This window comes from Rhinolophus ferrumequinum, chromosome 2 (assembly GCF_004115265.2).
Source record: "Rhinolophus ferrumequinum isolate MPI-CBG mRhiFer1 chromosome 2, mRhiFer1_v1.p, whole genome shotgun sequence".
Lineage (NCBI taxonomy): Eukaryota > Metazoa > Chordata > Mammalia > Chiroptera > Rhinolophidae > Rhinolophus > Rhinolophus ferrumequinum.
In genome coordinates, this window is record NC_046285.1 from 98,828,606 (window position 1) to 98,848,878 (window position 20,273).

Consider the following 20,273-nt stretch of genomic DNA (forward strand, 5'->3'; position numbering starts at 1 on the left):
TATAATTAAAAATTAATTTAATGCTTGGCTAAAGCTTAATTACATATATAATTATCAAACAGTAGTCCTTAATTTCCAAAAGTTCCTCTTGAAAATCACAGAATCAGAAAGCATAAACTTTAAAACAAGTTCTCTGAATATTTACAACGTGGTATAAACATTATAGAAGACCATGGGTATTAAACTGCCTGGGTGTGGAGAATTAGCAAGGCGTATTCTTTATTGCATATATAACTCACATATGTGGGATTTTAAATATAATGACAGACTACTAAAATTCAAATGCATGTACGTATAAGCTGGTCAGGGAGTAAAACCATGAATGAGACAGGACAGTCAGCCCCAAACCATGCAGTTAGGTTATGGGTCTATTATTTCCAAAAATTAAACTTCGATGTTCTGTTCAAAAACCTATGTTGCATATATTATTTAGAGTTCACATTAAACTCACATTTGACTGTAATGCTGATTCAAGGAAGAAAGTTCACCATTCACCCAATGATTAAGTCTACACTCAACTCTCAATTTTAAGGCAGCACAGCTAGTGATAGCAACTGCTAACCAAAAGGTGATGAACACGTAGTCACTTGCCAGCCCTTTTGTTGCAACAGTGTAGTAATTTCCCTAAGACAATTTGCTACTGAATAATTTTCTGCTGTTAAAAGGCTTACTCTGTAGAAAAACACCACAAATTTCCAGTGCGAAAGTAACTCCATGGTGGTATAAATATATATATGCATAATTACACAATTTACACTGCACACATCATTTACAGAGAACAATTAACTGAGGGTTAATTTGAATGACCATATAAAATACTTCTGTAAACAAAGTATGACAGGCAGTAAGGAAAACATTCAGAAACTTCCTAGAAATAGTCTGAATTCCTTTCATTTCGAAGAAATCGCATTTAAGGACACAGTATTGATTATTAATAATGTTCTTTGTATTAAAACAAGGATCAGTATTTTACAGTTTAAGAAACTTTACATATGTACAAAATTTACACACTGGGAATGGTATTAAAGCAAATAGGCTTTTCAGTCTCACAGATCTATTTTCCTTCAATCAAAGACTTAAATTCTTTCACATTATGGTCACTTGCAACAGACGTAGCATGATCCAGAGCTCGAATACTTGCAAGAAGTTTTACTATGTGTTTTATGTTTTCCCTAAAAGAGAAAAAAAAACGTAGCAGCATCTCATTAATTAGTATAAAAGCCTTAGAGGGGAAAAAATCTGTTATTGACTTTATGACTAATTTTGAGGTTTTGCAATCAATTTTTCTAAGCATACATTTTTAAAGAAGGAAAACAGAGATAAGCAAGCTACAGTATGTTAACAACAAAAAGATATTTATCCACATAAAACAAAACTGTGTATGTTTAAATGACCAGCCCAGAGACAGAGGACCTACTTTCAAAAACAAAACCACCCCAAAATTTCATTCAGATAAATAATTTTCATTAATACCCAGAAAAGAAAAAAAGCAATCTATTTCCAAACTACTTCAGGGCCCTGCCTTCCATTCCTTCCCAAAGCAGAGTCCCAGTTCTTTCAGAATATACCTGGAACATAATTGGTTACGTTTGTGTGGATTCATCATTCATCACCAATCCACCAAGACTTAGCATACGTTCCATTCCTCCAAAATTCACTAGTGAAGCATAACCTGGCTTCCTTATCACCCCTGCTAGAAGTAATTCTGCCTTCTCATTAGGTAATCCTCAAGTATTAGCAAACAGCAGAACAAGCTAGAGGGTGTTAAAACACATATGGCCAGGCCCCACCCCCAGCGTTCTGATTCAGTAGGTTGGGGTAGGGCCTGAGCATCTGCATTCCTATAATAACAAAGCTCCCAAGTAATACTGAGCGAAGCTGCGGCTCCAGGACTGCACTTTAAGATAGACTATTCTAACACTTCATTTGAACCACTTGTGAGAAACAGCACATAATGTGACATTATTAGTTGCCTTCTTTATAACACTGTGTAGTTAAGTATCTTTTAGGGAAGGATTATAATTTGTAAAACTTTGCAACCAATGTGGAACCTGGTTTTTTGCACATGGCAGGTGCTAAAGTTCTTTTACGTAGAAAAGTAAATACTGTTTGTTGATATCAAGCTCCAAACAAAAACAGTGTTAAATATATGTAAATCAAAGTTTAAAAAGTCAACAGGATTTACCTAAGAAGATACAACACCACGAGAAGAAATATTAGTGCCAATAAATAACAGCCAACACCATAATGACATACTAAGAATGAAATTAAAATATAAACCAAAATCATTTGCCAAAGATTTTTACCACTAAAATCTATACTATCTACTTTGCTTTTCATTTTACCATAAAAAATAGCAAACTATTTTCTTAAGAAAATAAGGTTTTCTTTTTCATGGAAGGGAAATGAGGAAGTTTTTGTTATAGTAACGGTGTGATCTAAATGAAAATGAAAATATATTAGGAAGACTATATGAAAGGAAACATTTTTTAAAAATTCTTTCAAATTGTACTAGTTATTATTTACTTTTTATGCTAGAGATTTATCCCCAAATTACATGAACAGCCAAACCAATGTCCAAAAAAAGGGAATGATTCCTTCCTTTCTTCCTTCCTTCCTCCCTCCCTTTCTTTCCAATGCTTGACAGAAATTATGTGTAAGATGCTCCCCAAAATTCCTGAGTGATGACCTTTAGTCTAAGATGTGGATACAGAAAAACTCCACATAGAGCACAGATGTTTGGGATATAACCTTCAATATACTCTGGCTTCAGTGACTGTCTTTTCCAGGGTTTATATGGATACAATGAATCTCCAAAGACCAAGACCCATGACATTCTAAGAGCCTGAGATCTCCCCAGTTCTTCAAAGGAGGAGACGGAAACCAATGATTAATTCATTCCCCTTAGGGCTGGTCCTCACCAGAAGTCTCTTCTTACTACCTTCATAAATAGCCTACTGAAAAAGAGTAGGTAAAACCACAAAATAAAAACTGTATTTTTGGTATGTTTATCAATACTGAGTCAATGTACAGTTTAAACTAAAAGATAAAATGTCTCTACTTAAAGCATTTTAACATTACTATATCTGACAACTAAAGACTCTGGATCACTGTTTCATTAAATAATCACAAATAATTACCTTGCATTTCTTTTTTCCACATCAGAGCATCCTATGCTGTTTCTGTAAATTGTATCTGCTAAGTGTACAAGGTATCGACAAAAGTTTTCTAACTGAGAAATAGTTCTTTCTCCCTTCAGATTCATGAACCACTGCTTGGGGAAACAATTGATTACCTATGGAGAAGAAAGATGCAAAATAAAAGCGTTAAAACAGAATAAATGAAAATATCGAAAAGGTGAGTCTAGATAATGGGTACAATGTATTTAACTAGAAGACTTGTTACTGGGCTTTGTATAACTAATTACTTTGAAGGGATTATTATTTTCAACTTGATTTCCTACGTTAACTATACATTTTTCAATATATCTGAATTTTTACTTCAACACATAGGTCAGGTACTCAAAGCAAAAGATAAGTAATTTGTCCAATATTTAAGTATATTAGAGACATAAAACTGATAACCAATTGCTTCATTTTTCAGTTTTCCAGGAAGCCCTAAATGAACTGAGTTCTCCTTTATCAGCAGCTTTTGATTTAAAAACACGTGTAGTATAAATATCAAATTATAGCCTCTCCCCATGCTGAACAACTTAGTCAGCAGGCATCCATGCTGGCAGTGGGAGCTATGCTGGCCTAGAGTGGGGTGAAGAGAGCCTCACACCAGAGGGGCAGCCTAGGGCAAGAGCTGAAGCAGGGTGAAAAGGGCATGGTGCAAGTACAAAACCCAAGCGAGGTGAGGCTGATTCCTACATGGGGGAGGACAGCCTACTGGGAGTGTCAGTCCAAGTGGGTAGAGAAGGCACCCCACTAAAGAATCCATGGATGGTTGGCGAAATGACTGATTCCGGGGCTGGGGCTGAGCAAGTAACAGCTGAGACTGAACATTGTGTGCCACAAAGCAAGAAAGTACTCCCCAAGAATGAGAGGACATGTCGCAAGGTCACAGAAGTCAAGTGGAAGGGACTGCCACTGATGAAATCTGAGGCAATTCTTGCCAAAGATGCAGACTTAAATCTAATGCGAGAATATCAAACCCAAATTGAGTGATATTCAACAGAATAACTGGTCTATCATCTTAAAAAATGTCAAGGTTATGAAGGTCAAGAAAAGACTGAAGAACTCTTGTAGATTAAAGGAGACTAAAGAGACATGACAAGTAAATGCAAGGGATGATCTGGGTATTTTTTTGCCAATCATGGATACTATTGAGATAACTGACAAAATTTGAGGAGAGGTCTATGGATTAGGTTATAGTAATATACAGATGTTAACTTCCTGATGTTGATGGTTATATTGTTGAAGAATATACATCGTTCTAGGAAACAGCACAAAAGTATTTGAGGGTGAGAGGGTATCATGTCAGAGATTTTGACATGGTTCAGGAAAAACACTGTACTGCACTTGCAAATTTTCTTCAATTTTGTGTTTCAGAAAACTATTTTTTAAAAAGATCCAATTATGCAACTTATGTATAAAGTAGAAAACAAAATAATATTGAAGAAAAGTATTCCTTACATGAGAAACCGTTTCCTTAGTAACACTCAAAATACCATTCATTTGACTGTTAAAAAATTATCCTGAAATTAAAACTTTTAACACCTGCAAAAATACTGATACATAGATATATGGATATTAGATAAATAGATCTACAAATATACAACAAATTTTTACATAGAAAATTCTACGTATGGGGGTATGGAACTACTAGGGTAGTCAAAATGATCGTCAACCTTGCACCACGTCCAATAATCAAAAGGGATTCTGTAAAATCCCGAATCTTTCTTCAAACAAAGAAAACAGTTCATTTTAACTTATGTGCTTTGAGAACTAAGATATGTGTCATTTAACTCACATTTTGGGCTTTTTTGATGCTGTCATCTCCATATTCTGAATTCTGAAAAGCCATGAGAATGTATCTATTTAATAAACCATCTATTGATAATTCCTGAAGAGTTTTATTCGAGAAAATGCCGTACCATTGAAGAAAATTCCCTAATAGCTAGAAAGAAGGAAAAAAAATTACTGAAAGGCAAGGTTAAGCAATTAAATTAGGTATAAGACAAATCAGTTACACAGTAAAGCATCTTATGAAATATAGTGAACCCTGTCTTGCCAAAGTACTAATAAGTACCTCTAAAGGGCAAATATTTCCTAGAATGATGGAGGCTTTGAATTTTAAATTTTAATTAATTAACTAAAATTTAAATAGCCACAGGTAGCTAGTGGCTACAGTGCATATAGAACATTTTCCACCATCACAGAAAGTACTATTGGGCAAGTGAGGATTCTCAGATAAATGTCCTCCTTTCAAAATCATGACTAAGCTATTCCTATGACCTCCCCAAAAGATGTAAACTTTAACTACAATATTTCATTTTTACCAGACATCAAGAACCCAGTGAGCTATGTCACTTGGACATCCCAAGCTACTCAAGCTCAACACATACAAAAGAGAAACCCCAGTCCATCCTACCATAAAATTTCTGCTTCCTAGTTATTTCTCAACTCAGCAAATAATAACACTATCTAACCAACTGATCAGGCCGGAAACCTGCATGTCATTCTTGAGCTCTCCCTCAAGATGGGGTTTGACTCCATCTCCGTTATTCTGTGTATTTCTCAGTTTCCTATGCCACCTCCCCAATCTAAGCCACCATTACCGTATTTTGCCGTGTATAATGCGCATTTTTGCCCAAATTTGTGAGGGAAAACTAAGGATGCACATTATACATGGGTAGTACTAATTCCATTTCCCTGCAAGTTTGGGCCAAAAACGTGGGTGTGCATTATCCATGCGAGCACATTATACATGGCAAAATACAGTATCTCTTTCTGAACCCTGCAGTTATTCAAGTGATTAAGAGCTCTGGAATAGTCTTTCTCAAGCAGGGTTGCATGAGTGAATTAAATCTGTAGAAAATGATTTGAGTGATTACTTAATTTCCCCAAGGATAGTGCAGTTAGTGCCATTCTAGACGCAAAGGATAGAATTCACTATATACAACGGGGGCCTTAGAGCATTAGGTAATAATCCTTTAACCCTTTTGAGAAAAGCTGCTCAAGAGTCAGGCTGGTCTGCGTTAGGTTCCCGTCTCCACCACTTACCAATGGAATGACCCTGAGCAGGTTCTATTCTGTGCCTCACTGTCCACCAGTCGAGTGAGAACAAGTGTCACGCTCACAGGGTTATTCATCACTTTCCTGCTCTAAACCCCTCTTATGATCCACACATATATGGCCAATGATTTTCAACAAAGGTACAAGAGCAATTCAATAAAGAAAGGATAGTCTTTCCAACAAAGAGTGCTGGAACAAACAAGCTTCAAACCAGGCTCACACCCTGTATAAAAATTACCTCAGAACAGATCACAGATTTAAATATAAAACCTAAAGCTATGAAACCTCTAAAAGAAAAGACAGGAGAAGAACTTTGTGGTCTTGTTTTAGGCAAAGATTTCTTACATATGACACCTAAAGCACAAACCTTAACAGGAAAAAGCAATAAATAGGAATTCATCAAAACTAAGAACATCTAGGGTGGTGAACACACAGTGTGATTTATGGATGATGTGATACAGAATTGCACACCTGAAATCTATGTAATTTTACTAACAATTGTCACCCCAATAAATTAAAAATAAATTAAAAATATATATATATCTTTTAAATATCTGATTACTGAAATGGTAAAAGTTCCGCGGAAGATTCCAATGAATTTTCTTTGTAACTTTAAGTGAAAAATTAAGTAGAAAAAATTCTTAAAGTAAATAAGATTCAAATTATCAAAGGAATCTATGTCTTATTAAAAATAAAAATAAAGACTTTCCCATGTTATCCAAAAAAAAAAAACAAACAAAAAAAAACTAAGAACATCTATGCTTTGACAGACAGTTAAGAGAATGAAGACAAGCCACAGACTATGGAAAAAAGGAAAACTCTGCAAATCATGTATCTGACAAAGAACTTGTATCCAGAATACAGAACTCAAAGAGTAAGAAAATCCAATTTTAAAAAATGAGCAAAAGATTTGAACAGGTACTTCACCAAACAACATACACATGTGGCAAACAAGCACATGAAAACATGCTCAACACCATCAGTCGTTAGGGAACTGCAAATTAAAACCATACTGAGATACCACGATACATTTAATAGAATAAATTTTTAAAAAAACCAAAACAACTGACAATAACAAATGTGGTGTGTGGTGAGAATGAGGACTAACCGAATAACTAAAACGCTAATATACTGCTGGTTTGGAAAACAGCTCTGCCTACGTTATTTGCTCAAGTGTAATGAAAACTTATAGACCCAGAAAACACACTGTGCGCACTTAACGGCTGCTTTATTCATAATTACCCCAAATTGGAAACAATCCAAATGTCCCTTAATTGAGGAATGAACAAAAATCAAAGCCAAGAAACTGGCCTATCCACTAAACAGTGGAATACTACTTAGCAATAAAAAGCAATGAACTACTGACAACACACAACACTGAGAAATCTCAAATGCATTATGTTAAGTGAATGACACCTGACTCAAAAGGCACCTATACAATTCCATTCTTAAGACATTCTTGCAAAGAAAACCACAGGACAACAAAAAGGGGTGGCCAGGGTGTAGAGGTGGTCCTGACTACAAAGGAGCATGGAGAATTTGGAGGGATAATGGGAGTGTTATATATTTTGATTTGGGTAGTAATTACATGACTGTATTTCATTCATCAAAACTATACTTTAAAAAGAGTAAATTTTATTGTATGTAAATTATACCTTAATAAAAAAAATGAAAAAAAGCAATCCTTCTGTGGCTTCCTACAACTTTTAGGATGAAGACCAAAGTTTTCCACATGACCTAGTAGTAGCTGCTGTCTCACCTGGACTGCTTATCTCGTCCCTAACTCTAACGGTCCTGGACTTTCTTCAGTGCTTCCAATGTGCCCTGCTCTCCCTCACCTCAGGGCCAACTCCTCTTTACTCCTCTGGTCTAATAACCTAAGTATCACTTCCTCAGGGTGGAAGCGGATCTTCTGTGACTCACCAGTCAAGTTCTCTGTGCCCCTGGTCACAAGCTCCCATACGACCTTGAATTTCTCCCTTCCTAATTCACCACATCTGGGATTACTTGTTCGCTATCTGTGAACTGTGCTAGATTATAAACTCCACAAAGGCCCCACTTCTCTATCATTCAGTGCTTTATTCCCCAAAACTCAGAAGAGTAACTGGTACTCTATTTTTTGAGTAAACTGTGGTTTAGCTAGGCATTTTGCTGACTAGCTTGGACCTTACTTTGGAACTCAGAATTCATTTTCTCCTGTGGAAACATCAAACCTAAATAAACTATTGAAATAAAATTATTCTGCAAAATGGAGACTTTGTAATATGTATATATATAAATACTTTTCAAAAATATATAAAGTCAACCAAATCTGAAGTCTTTTAGATACTCTACAGATACATACCTTAACGGAAGACCAAAACTGTCGTTGAAAAAACAAATAAGGCCCAGAATTTTTATTTTCTAAGACACTAAAAGAGAAACACACCATGATCAAATGTTTTTTATGTATAAGTACCACATGATTTCTAGAAGAAAAGATGTCTACAAATAAAATAGGTAAACAAAAGAATTAAGTAACTTTTTCAAATTTTCAAACAACTATACTCCAGAAGATATTAAGTTTAAAAAGTAATGGAAACTTATTCTGAGACACTAAGGGAGAACAAAGAGCACTGTTTGCTCTGTTCCGCTTAGGGATCAATGTCCCCACTGAGCTAGTCTCTTCAGGCTACAGGGGTACACTACACAGGTAAAGTCTGTATTTCAAGCTACCATTAATTTTTCCACAATTTAAGAAGCCTTCTCTGGAAGATAATGGAGAATGTTACCATTTTCAATGTTCTGAGGAGTTACTTACTTTTTGGGATATAAGGGCATGAATACATCATCATCTAAAGTTCTTCTCATTCTCAACAAAAGTGCTTTTAGGTACACCTAAAGAGTATAAAATAGATCATACATTTTAATAAGGGTTGTGATAAAACTAAAATTTTAAGAAATAAAAACCCATATTCCAAATCATATAATTACTTACGTATTCAATTTTGAGGGAACCCTCTTCTCAAAATGTTCCCTTTCCTCACTGAAGGCCCTAAGGTCTTTAATACTTACTACTCTGTTAGCTCACCCCTCAACAACTACCAAGTGATGAAGCCATTTAGAAATCTTTCAACCCTTCAACTTACTATGTAAAGATTTAAGGTCAGACACATAACCTGGTTCTTCTTAAAATGAGGTCAGTGAAAACAGAACAATGACAAAGAGCACCTTTCCTAAGTCTCCATGGCTTATAAGAATGTTCACTGAGGGACAACAGCAATTTGAAATTTGGAAACTAGTTATAAAACAACAGTTCGCTGTTTTATATGCTGTTTAAATGTTTTAGCATTTAAATAATCAATTATTGCACTTTTATTCTAGCACTTTTACATGTCTCTTTTTCCTAAAAAATACAGTTCTTAAAGGGATATTTGATTAGTCTGGAAGTTGGGGGAGGGGTGGTGGTAAAAAGGGCGAGAACAGTAAAAATTAGAGGCTATCTAGACTAATAATATCATCCTTCCATGGAGAGATTTTAAAACTGAAATCTATTATCTCAAACTTTTTATATTTCAGGCTTTTATATAAGACCATATGGCCCAATTTGGTGAATCAGATTTTCTGGTTGGTTTAGAATATAACCACTCAATCTCTCAAGTCTTGCTCATTTTCAAAAGGACCGGAAGGAATAAAAAAAACAAAAACCTTTCATAGATAATAATTAAATTACCTGTGTATTTTTGTTTTCTGCATTCACTACTGAAGGATATCCATTTACTAATTTTAATGTAATTCCAACCATTCTTGAAGTTTGTGTTGTAGAAAAAGGGTCCCACATATTTTCAGCTATCACTATTAAGACAAAAATAGAACATGTTGAGATACAGAGATAAACTAAATCAGATGTCAAGCAGTCCTCAACTTATAAGTGCCAATCCTGATTTCTCTTTCCCTCTCTTGAGTATAAGCTTCAGTCTCCTTTGTCCTATTAACTGTGGGAGTGCCGAGCATTAGGCAAATGGAGAGAGGGGGACATATTTTTCTTATTTCCTGCTAATCAGTGAAAATAAAGACTGGAGGTGGTAAAGAAGATTTCAATATCCTAGGAGATATTGTCCCAGCACTAAGAATTTCTACCTAAACTTGGAACTTATTTTTAATATTTTAACTAGGTTCCTGTATCAATGATTCCTAATCTTGTGTGAGAAACTGATGTAAGTAATGAAATTGCTCCCAGAAAAACGCACATCCCTCAAAAAACTGTGTGTTCAGTTTTGCTTCAGGCTGTCTTTAAGGGTCTCTAAAATTCACCAAGAGATCCATTACTGCCCCCAACTCCAGGCCCGCCCCAGGGTGTTCTTCAAATCCCCGGTTAACAGACATCTAGCCTTTAGCCATCTTTGGGCCCAATGGAAACTTTCCATTTATAATGTAATTTCTATGAGGAAATATCTCCCGATTAAAAATTCTTAAAAATAGACGTGAGAAACCCAATGTGTTTAAATGTTCAATTCAGAAATCTCTACCTGTTAGTTTAGGAAGAATCACCTTTTCCACAATGGTGGGTAATAGTGCAACGTCCACATCATCTTTTTCTTGCTCTCGTTCTTCACAACCATAAAACAGCAAAGATTCAAACCACAGCATATTCTCAAAGTCACGGCATTTCGCCTAGAAAATATTAAAAAGGTTACTCAAACACATTTAAAATAGTGGCTACTGCGGCTTCTAGTCAAAAGAGTATTTAGCCATAAACAAGTAAAAACTGGACAAAACATATGAAACGCCTGTTTTCAGACAATGGACTACAGGCAGTACAGAACGATGAGCTCTGACAGAAGGGAATCAACGAGGTGAACTGCTGATCAGGAGAGCAGGGCGTGGACGGCACGCAGAGCACAGGCTTGCTGAGGGGAGGAGACGGAAATTAGAGTTCAGGGAGGTTGAGACAGCCCAAAGCCATGGGGCAGAGAAAGGAGCTACACAGAAAAAGAACTCCAAAACACACACAAGTGCCCTTGAGCCTTTTGTAGACTAAGACACAGGGTGAAACTCCACAAGGCCTGGCAAAGAGCAGCAGGGAGCTGAGAGCTGAATGGTTCCTGGAGCTCACGTTCTTTTTCAATCATTTCCAGGGCTTCAACCTCAACCCTCTTTTCCTTAGAGTTTACACATCCAACCCAGCGAATCTCATTCACGCCCACGGCTCCATCCACGTTGGTAACTTCAAAAACTGTATCCTAAATATGACCACTAGACGTATGGAGTAAATTCTAGTCTCCTTCCTCATATATAATACAAGGCCAACAAGACCCACTGATTCCATCTCCTGAATTTATCGATTTTAGTTACCACTGACTTATTAGGTCAGGCCCTATTTCATACCTGCCTCACTGAGCTTTCCCATGGAGTTCTATGTTTTTCTAGGATCAAAGGATCAAGTTCTCCCTATTCATTCATGTTCATATGTCACTACATATACACAGGGTGCCAAAGAAATGTATACACATTTTAAGAAAGGAAAAAACTGTATTAAAATGGTAATATTCCATATACATATATATATACATATATGTATATATATGTATATATATATAATTTAGGTGACTGAGACAGGCATTGTATATAAATTGAAAAGCCACAGATAGCTCTCTTGAGAAGGAGGGGAGTATAAAAGGGAAGATCCTAAGATTACAGCCAGCAATAGTATCAAATATAGCCCTGTGCACTATCTCCCCTGAAAAATATTTTGCTTACACTTACATCTCTAGTTTTGAGATTAAAATTACCCAGGCATCACGTTATACTGCTTTCAAACAGTGATAGAAGCCACCCACCTCAAGAGGAGTCCAAGTGAGAAGCTGCAGCCTTATGAGAGGGTTGAACAACTTTGGCAAACAAAGGCCGATGTAAGCATCCTTGTAGGACGCGTAGTATTTTGAACGCCATGCTTCAAATTGGGATTTAATACAGTCGATTGAATAGAAACTCTCAAGGACATCTTCAAAAACCTTGCTGGACTCTTTTGAAATGCGATCTAAATACAACAATAACAACCACCACCACAGAGAAATTTAGTATGTGGTAGAAAAAACAGTTCAATTATTTTCAGCATTTTCTTAGTAGCTTGAGTATCAATAAGAGATAGGCTCATTAACAAAGGAATAATTAATTGTTAATTACAATATAAAAGAAAGGATAAACAAAAAAGTTTAGGTTTCAAACGTCTATTATGCAAACCAAAGTACAGGCACTCTTTCCTTTATACCATTTTCTGTTAAATAAAATCTGTCCCCCAATAATTCAGTTCAAATTTCAGTTACCATGGTGTATTAACTGAGTAATTGCTTAAAGTACAAATTTTGCTGGTAATTCTGCAGTCCACAACAAATCACTGTGTAAATAACACACGCACATCATAACCAATGATCAATCATATCACTTCTTTCAAAGTCTGTTATTGATTGCAATAACTGACATAGACAAATACCAGCAATGGATGCTAGTAGGATTTTTAAGTAAAAGGTCATCTGATGGTGACAATCTACTTCTCAAAATCAATCTTAATTAACATCACTAATAGCGGGACAATCTTAACATTTGTCATCCGTTATTATGCAGCAAGAAACAGCATCTTGTATGAAGTATCTTTGATAAAAAAGTTTAACCTCAATCTAATCAAGGTTTCAGAACTAAAGTCCAGTCTATAAGAAATACAGTGAATGGAAAAAACAAGTTAATACCATGAGGAAACAGACATCTAGAATGTAGGACGCTCTGCAAGACAAGTGGCCTGGTGTTTTAAAAAAGTTAATGTCTTAAACAAATAAATCATAGGGATGTGTGTATGAGTAAGGAACTTGTGGATGTTCATTAAGTCTAGATAAAAAGATGTAACAACCAAATGCAGAGCAGGAACCCTGTGTGGGTCCTGGTTTGAAAAACACAGAACAACCCATCAAAACAGTCCCAAGATACTTTGTGGTGGGGGGGCGTGGGCTGCTGCTGAGGAAAAATGAACACAGACGTGATATTAAGAAATTTGAGAGTTAATTTCCTTAGGTGTGATAATGGTATTGTGATTAGGTAAGAAAATAGCCTTGTTTTTAGGAGACACATGCTAAAGTTTTTAGAGGAAGTGCCATGATGTCTACATGATTCTGCAAAACACACACATTCACATATAAAGAGTTTAAGCAAACTTGGTCAGATGATGGTTAAGAACTACTGAATCTGGGTGACAGGTATGTATGTGGGTGATCGCTATCCTATGCTTTCAAATTTTCTATATGTTTAGAGATGTTCACAATTAAAAAGAAGCCTAATAAGCTTCTCCAACTAAGTTCCAAGTGGCTTGCAGCCAATATAATTCCAAATAATTCCAGCCAATAGTGGGAAATGAAGAATCTTATTTAGGGATCCTTCTGGAAATGCCTGGCACATAACAGTACTAACTATTCCTCTTGGTTGAAATTATTCAGGGATCCCCAAAATCAGGAGTTTCCTTCAGGGCTGAGTGCTCTACTGACAAGCTTTAACCTTTCTAGGCCAGACAGGCAGCATTCTGGTAGCCCTTGGAGAATAATATCATTTATTATGAAAGTCCTAGGTATTACCACTATTTTTGAGAACTCATCATGATATTTAGTAATAAAAATGGGTGTAAATTTTTACAATTAAGAAAAAGGTGTATGGTTCTAATACAGAGGTCATAAAACTTCAAACCATCACTTCATAGTAAAAACCACACCCAAGCAGAAACTAAACTGACAATAAATCTCATTTCCAAATAAATGTCTAACCTTTTTCCAGATTGAAATTTGTAATATCTGTAGAAGTTTCTTCATCATCACTGGAAAGGCCTTCCAGGTGATCTGCCATCTTACCGGTTTGCTCTCTGGCTTGTCTACGACGAGTCCTAAATAACAAACATCAAGTTCCTAAACCAGATAAAAGATATTCCTCCCTTCACAAACAAACCAACAGCAAGCATTTTGAGATTTACCTCCTGGCTTCCCGTTCTGCAATCCGACGTTTTGCATGCTCTTGGTACAGTGCTCGATCTCGTCCAAAGGAATCAAGATTTGGTGCCATCAGAGCTTTATCTGTAAAATAACAATGGTTAAAATAAAAAACCTTCCTTCAATGATCTTGAGGAAAGAGTTTGCACAGAATAAGCCATAATGATAGACTGCTTGCTAATCTCAACATCAGGATTCTGCAATAATTGGTAAACCAGATAGTTTTCTAGTTTAGAGTAAATCGCAGTACTATTCTGTGTTCCCATGAAAAGGAATAGAAAAACAAATGGAGTTCAACAACCCTACACAAAGGCAACTGGGCTTAATCACTATTTTTATGTCTAAGTGACAGAACTAGTTTATGCCACTATGACAACCAAATAAATTAAAAATCTAAGTTACCTGTGCAAAGGGAAAAACAATAGATTACTTTTTAAAGGAAGAACTTAAGCATCGTATGTTAAATGATATGAAATGACAGGAAAGAAACATAGGTAGGATGAGAAAACAGCTTTGTTGCAGCTTAAAAATTTATTCTTCTAATTCTAATTTTGCTTTATAGACATTTATTCTCTATTACTATTTTTAGAACAAGGGCAGAATCAACATGGAGACTGAAAACCGTATCTGAATATGAGCAACTTAAGCTTTCTCAAACACTACTCCTTTAAAGCACTACTCCTTTAAATCCCTTATTTCTTTTTTTCCCTATTTTCCATTTCTCTCTCTCCCTCTTTTTTTAACTTTCTGGGGCATTTTTTAGCTTTAACTTCCAACCTTCCTATTTAAATTTCTATTTCAGTTACCAAATTTTTAGTTTCCAAGAGGGAAAAATACTTTCTATTATCTCCCTGAGGATCTCAATTATGCGTTAAAATTTCTTCTGCCACCTGCATTGTCTTTGTTTCCTCAGTTCCTTAGGTTCACCTGCTTGTGTTGGTCTAGTGATTGTAACTACCTCGTATAAAAGCTAGACTGGAAGTTCTGTGGACATAGTAGGAGTTGTCTCACAGAGGCATCTCCACCAGAACACAGGTAGAAAGTCAACTCTCGTTGGGGCCTCCTAGAGGGTTTTGTCTCTGGGTCTTTTCTCTGAACCCATTCTCTGTCTCTACAGAAGAATCCTCTAATCTCTCACCTAGGGTCAGAGGAGGAGTGGGGGAAACATTTGTTTGCAATACTCCACTCATTTCTACATTTTAGTTCCACACTGTGAAGATATTCTCTAATACAGTAAGTCCTCAATTAACATCATCAATTGATTGGTTCTGTGACTTTAAGTGAAACGAGTTTTACCATAAGCTAATTCATGTAAACAAAAGTTAGGTTACTACAGTATCTCATCCACATTATACCAGAACGGCATCGAATGAAATGGATGTTATTCGAGGACCTGTTGTATATGGGATAGCAATGAGAAGTAAACAACAAGGGATAGGAGGAGGGGAAAATCACATGCAAAAATGAAAGAAAGGCTTTTGCATATTTTTCCCCCCTGAGATATGTTAGCAATAGGAGCAACAGGAAAAATAACACCAAATATTAGCTCTCTACACTTCAGTGTATCCTAACTATCCCAGACCCTACTATTTTTAAAGTTGACTTTCTTACTGAATTTTTCATTATTTCAAAATAGCTCAGAAATTAGGAAGGCAGTATGTTCCAGAATTCACAAATTATAAAGAAAGATTAGTACAGTACATAAGAAGGATGTCCCAGCGTTACCTCAACGGTGAGTTCACAATACACCATAGATGAATTAGCTAAAAAGTCCCAAACTACAGAAATGATTCTAGCCTCTTTCAGAGATATTCTTAAAGAAATATTTTAAAGACTATTCATTACTATAATATTTTAAATGCTGTATTTATAGATTTTATAAAAATACATACTGAAGAAGCCATGAGTAGATGAATCAAGTGACAGCCTCCCTCATTTCTGTGAGAACTGTATACAGTAATTGTGGTAAGCTTTTACAAATCTAGAGAGATGAATTTCAGGCTTGTTTCTTTTTAAAAAGATCAGAAATGGAAATGATACTTCAGTATCCCATGTAATTTTCCTCAAATCTTTGGCAATTAATGAATACTCCCACTAGGGCAGTATTTTTCAATTTCTCATTACATTTCAATTTCTTTCTAACTCTCAATCTAATTAACATATATCATTCAACCCTCATTTCCAGTTTCATGTAAGTAAATAGCTCCAAATTATAAACAACAGATTATAGGCAGGAAACGGTATTTGACGAAATGTACAGCTCACACAAAACATTTAACTTAAAAGGAAATTACTTCCCTTCGTAGGTATAATGGTTACCTGTAATCTGCCCCAGAAATCTGGTTCTGTCAGGATCAAAAGTGATCTGGGAGGGATGCATTAGTCATTTAGGTGCCCAACAGGGCAAAGCAATTTTTAAACTTCCAAAAGCCTCTGTTTTTGTGGCTCACATCTCAGCCTGACTCAGCTCGGAGGGCCATATTACCACCTTGTTATTATGCTCCAAAACGCACCTGGCACACAGAAGGATGCTTTCTCAGGAATCCAATGTCTCTTTAATTTAGAGGACACCCTATATGACAAATCATTGTTTTCCGAAAGAATAACACTAGGGCCCTTTTCACTTAGATGTCACTCAAGCCATCCATGACTTGCATGTTTAACATGCAAATGACTGGACACCTAGGCCCAGTTGATTAGACCAAGCAAGACTGTCGGGGGAAAGCACCAGGAAATCTGCACTTTAAATTAGTATCATGGGTAATTGTGCTGCACACTTCCATTTGAGAACTGCTGACACAGGGAACAAAGAGATGACAAAAGAAGCCACAAGAAACCCATGCTACGAAAATTCATTAGAGCACTCAAGAATATGGAGGAAAAACGGAATTAAAAGGCTGCAAACATCTGCTTAAATCTCAGCTAAATTATTTAGTAAGAAGTTTCCAATTAATTTTGGTTTTCCATAACACACATCATAATGAAAGGAATATAAATTCAAGTTCTAGATTTTCACACTAATATTTCAAGAACTGTAGGTATCAAATGACTTACTAAAAAACCCAGTATAGTGTATAAGACAAACTAGAAAATATAAAAAAAATTTTAAATACAAAAAATTTTACTTTATCCAAGGGGTAAAACTCAAACTCCCCTAATCTCGGAGTTGTATCATTTGTTACGTAATAAAACCCCTTCCGCCCTTCAAAATCCCCCAGTTCCTAATCCCACTCTTTCATTGTAATCAATAACAGCATTTGTCCTGGTGTTATGAACAGGATGAAAATTGGGGGAAAATCAGTTAGGACCAAACAGATAGTGGTTTTAAGATAAAATACTGATAATGTCTTTTCTAACTCTAAAGAATAAAAAAAAAAAATGTACAAAGAAGAATAAGGCTGATAGCATATTACTGCATGTTTTTGAGCTCCTTTGCGAAACTGTATTTTCTTAAACACAACTCAAGGACATGCTATTATAATTTTTTAGATCTACCTAACACAAGAGCAAAACAACTCATTTATTTAAAAAAAGAAGAAAAAAAAAGATGCTCTGAGAGCTCTAATTTTCAATTAGGCTGCGCTAAGTAAACAAGGTTGTTTAATGAATAATAAAAACCTTCAAGATGGACTGACTTGAATGGCTTGAAAACTCCGAAGATTCATCTTTAATATCATCTTGTCGTCTTTGGACAAGGCGGGAAGCTCGCTGTTTGTACAGCTGATGTATTGCTGATTCAAGTTCATTAATCAGTGGCACCTGTAAAAATACAACACACTCCGTAACACCAAACTCCTCAGCTGCTTACTTATTTGAGGGTTCCATTCTATTTCCGGATTTCTGAAAAAGTACCCTCTATGGACAGAATAATCATGAATCCCCAATGGCACACAAATAGCAATTCAATTTTACAATGTTTAGGAAACATCACTTCTTTTCATCCATATTTAGAGCTATAATGTCCAGTGCCTAGTTATTGGAGCAAAAGTTTGGTTAGAATACTTAACATTTCCATATTAGATTTAAAAAAAAAAAAGTGAAAAGTTTTAGAGCTTTTCTTTTAGAATAAAGTACTTCGAAGTCTTTTAAAGTCTATTTTTAATTTTCCAGCACATGATCTGTCCCGTAATTTTTATAGTTTAAAATAGATTATTATCACTGTGTGATACCAAAAAAAATGCAATGACTCTATCAGGTAAGAACAGGAGTCTACTAACTGCCCAATTTTTGACACTTAAATTGCCCTACCACTCATATGCACTTTACTGTTTTGCAGCTCTATTACACACTTTAAGTGTAAACTGCACTAATCTACATTAATAAGGCAAATAAAATTTCTAGCTATCACTAACCTGTCTGAAAACAATACAGCTCAAACTCACTCAGAAAGCTCTTATCAAATGTTTAAACTTTTCCATATTTTGTAATAAAATAATGTCATTTTATAAAATCAATAAATTTTTCCAGGTTAGTATCCATAGCTAAGCATTCACTTGGTTTATACAGAACACCAAAGCTTACAGAACGAGACCTAACTTAAAAAAAAAGCAAAAATCTTTTTATTTATAACCTTATGTTATAACCAAATACTATAAAACTTTCACAAAACACTAACAACCACTACACATACCTGAGGAAACCAGAAATTCTAGTTTCCTGATGGTTAGTGCAAATGGAAAACACATTATTTAGAGTTTGGGAACACCTGCACCAAGTATTATAGCATCTTCCTGAACTGAACAGACTGCAAATGGAAAATAAAAAAAGGCAGGTGGAATACAAAGATGTCTGTAATAAAAGCAATTTTATACACTTGCATGATTCCATTGTAAAAGTAGCAAATGTTCACAGGAAGGTCATACTGATAGTTATTTTATTCTTTAATATGCCAACCATGGGCAACAATGTCCCCAAATCTGCACTGATTATCTTTTAAGAGCTGAGCCCAGAGACTATCTTTAAAATTTACATAACTGATTACTACCAAATCATTGTGACTTACACTTCCCCACCCCCTCAGTTTTTTCAAATCACACAGGACTAAAGACAAATATACCAATGTACCGATGGTGCAGTCTTTTAGTCCTGGAGACCGTTAACATTCCTCTACTGTAAGAGCTACACATCTGAGGTTGCATCAGACAGAAATGAATTATTCAATTTAGTTAAAATTCTGATACCATTTTCCTGCTTAGGTAATTGGAATGCCTTTAAAAACGCCCAGAGAAAATTCTACTGAGAATAAAAGTCCTAAAACACATTTTCAGCCCACTCATGTTTCTTTTAACAATGTTGATTTATCTCAAGAGTATGCACCACGAACAATTTCTTTACCGTCTCCAAACTCAAAACTGTTATTGACTATTACTACTTCAAAACCAAATATAAAGCGAAGAACACAAGAAGGAAGACAACTATAGGGAAATGAAATAATGGAAAGTTAAAATGATCTGCAAATAATTAAAAATCTAAGTTCAAAACCACTTAAACCTTTACAACAAGAGGAAAAAAACAAAGGAGTGTTTATCTTTTTATGGTCTTACTCTGAAACAATATTTTTATAGTATAACTGAAATGAATATTTAAACCTAGCCAACTGTTCCTAAATATTTCCAAGATGACAATTTATGATATTATTTCCTCAGCAGGAGTCTCTTAATAAAATTGAATGCATATGAAAATGTCAAAATGAAGTAAAATATCTTTAGAAGAGGGAACTATCTACCTTTTTAAATTAAAATGTAGTCACTGTATAACATGTAAGGTTTAAGATCCGCTCCAAAAACATTTATCCAAGTGCCTCTGTGAAACCACATTAGCGCCATCTGAAGTAGGCTTCTCTAGGAACAGGGTAATCAAGGAGAGATAAAGTACACCACTAGTTGTTTATAGAACTGATTATAAAATGAATACAAAATTGAAAACTACATGAACTAGATGTCCTAGTAGTCTCTCTAACTCAAGAATTATATAACCTAGTTGATCATATTACTGTCAGCATTTTCTAAGCATTCAGTTTGCAATTAAAAGC

At 35.4% G+C, this 20,273-nt stretch overlaps 1 protein-coding gene across 1 annotated transcript in view; it reads right to left on the reverse strand.

The window, feature by feature from the left end:
* The window catches only part of PAXBP1 (PAX3 and PAX7 binding protein 1), a 32,070-nt gene continuing 11,797 nt past the window's right edge, over positions 1 to 20,273 (reverse strand). Inside the window, exons 8-18 of the mRNA XM_033130599.1 lie at positions 17,878 to 18,001; positions 14,227 to 14,326; positions 14,024 to 14,139; positions 12,059 to 12,258; positions 10,748 to 10,892; positions 9,952 to 10,073; positions 9,040 to 9,116; positions 8,584 to 8,650; positions 4,975 to 5,121; positions 3,141 to 3,295; positions 1 to 1,172 (exon numbers count right to left, since the gene is read on the reverse strand). Of these exons, the coding sequence (XP_032986490.1) occupies positions 1,055 to 1,172; positions 3,141 to 3,295; positions 4,975 to 5,121; positions 8,584 to 8,650; positions 9,040 to 9,116; positions 9,952 to 10,073; positions 10,748 to 10,892; positions 12,059 to 12,258; positions 14,024 to 14,139; positions 14,227 to 14,326; positions 17,878 to 18,001 (1,371 nt within the window). The 3' untranslated portion in view covers positions 1 to 1,054. The remainder of the gene's footprint in view (positions 1,173 to 3,140; positions 3,296 to 4,974; positions 5,122 to 8,583; positions 8,651 to 9,039; positions 9,117 to 9,951; positions 10,074 to 10,747; positions 10,893 to 12,058; positions 12,259 to 14,023; positions 14,140 to 14,226; positions 14,327 to 17,877; positions 18,002 to 20,273) is intronic.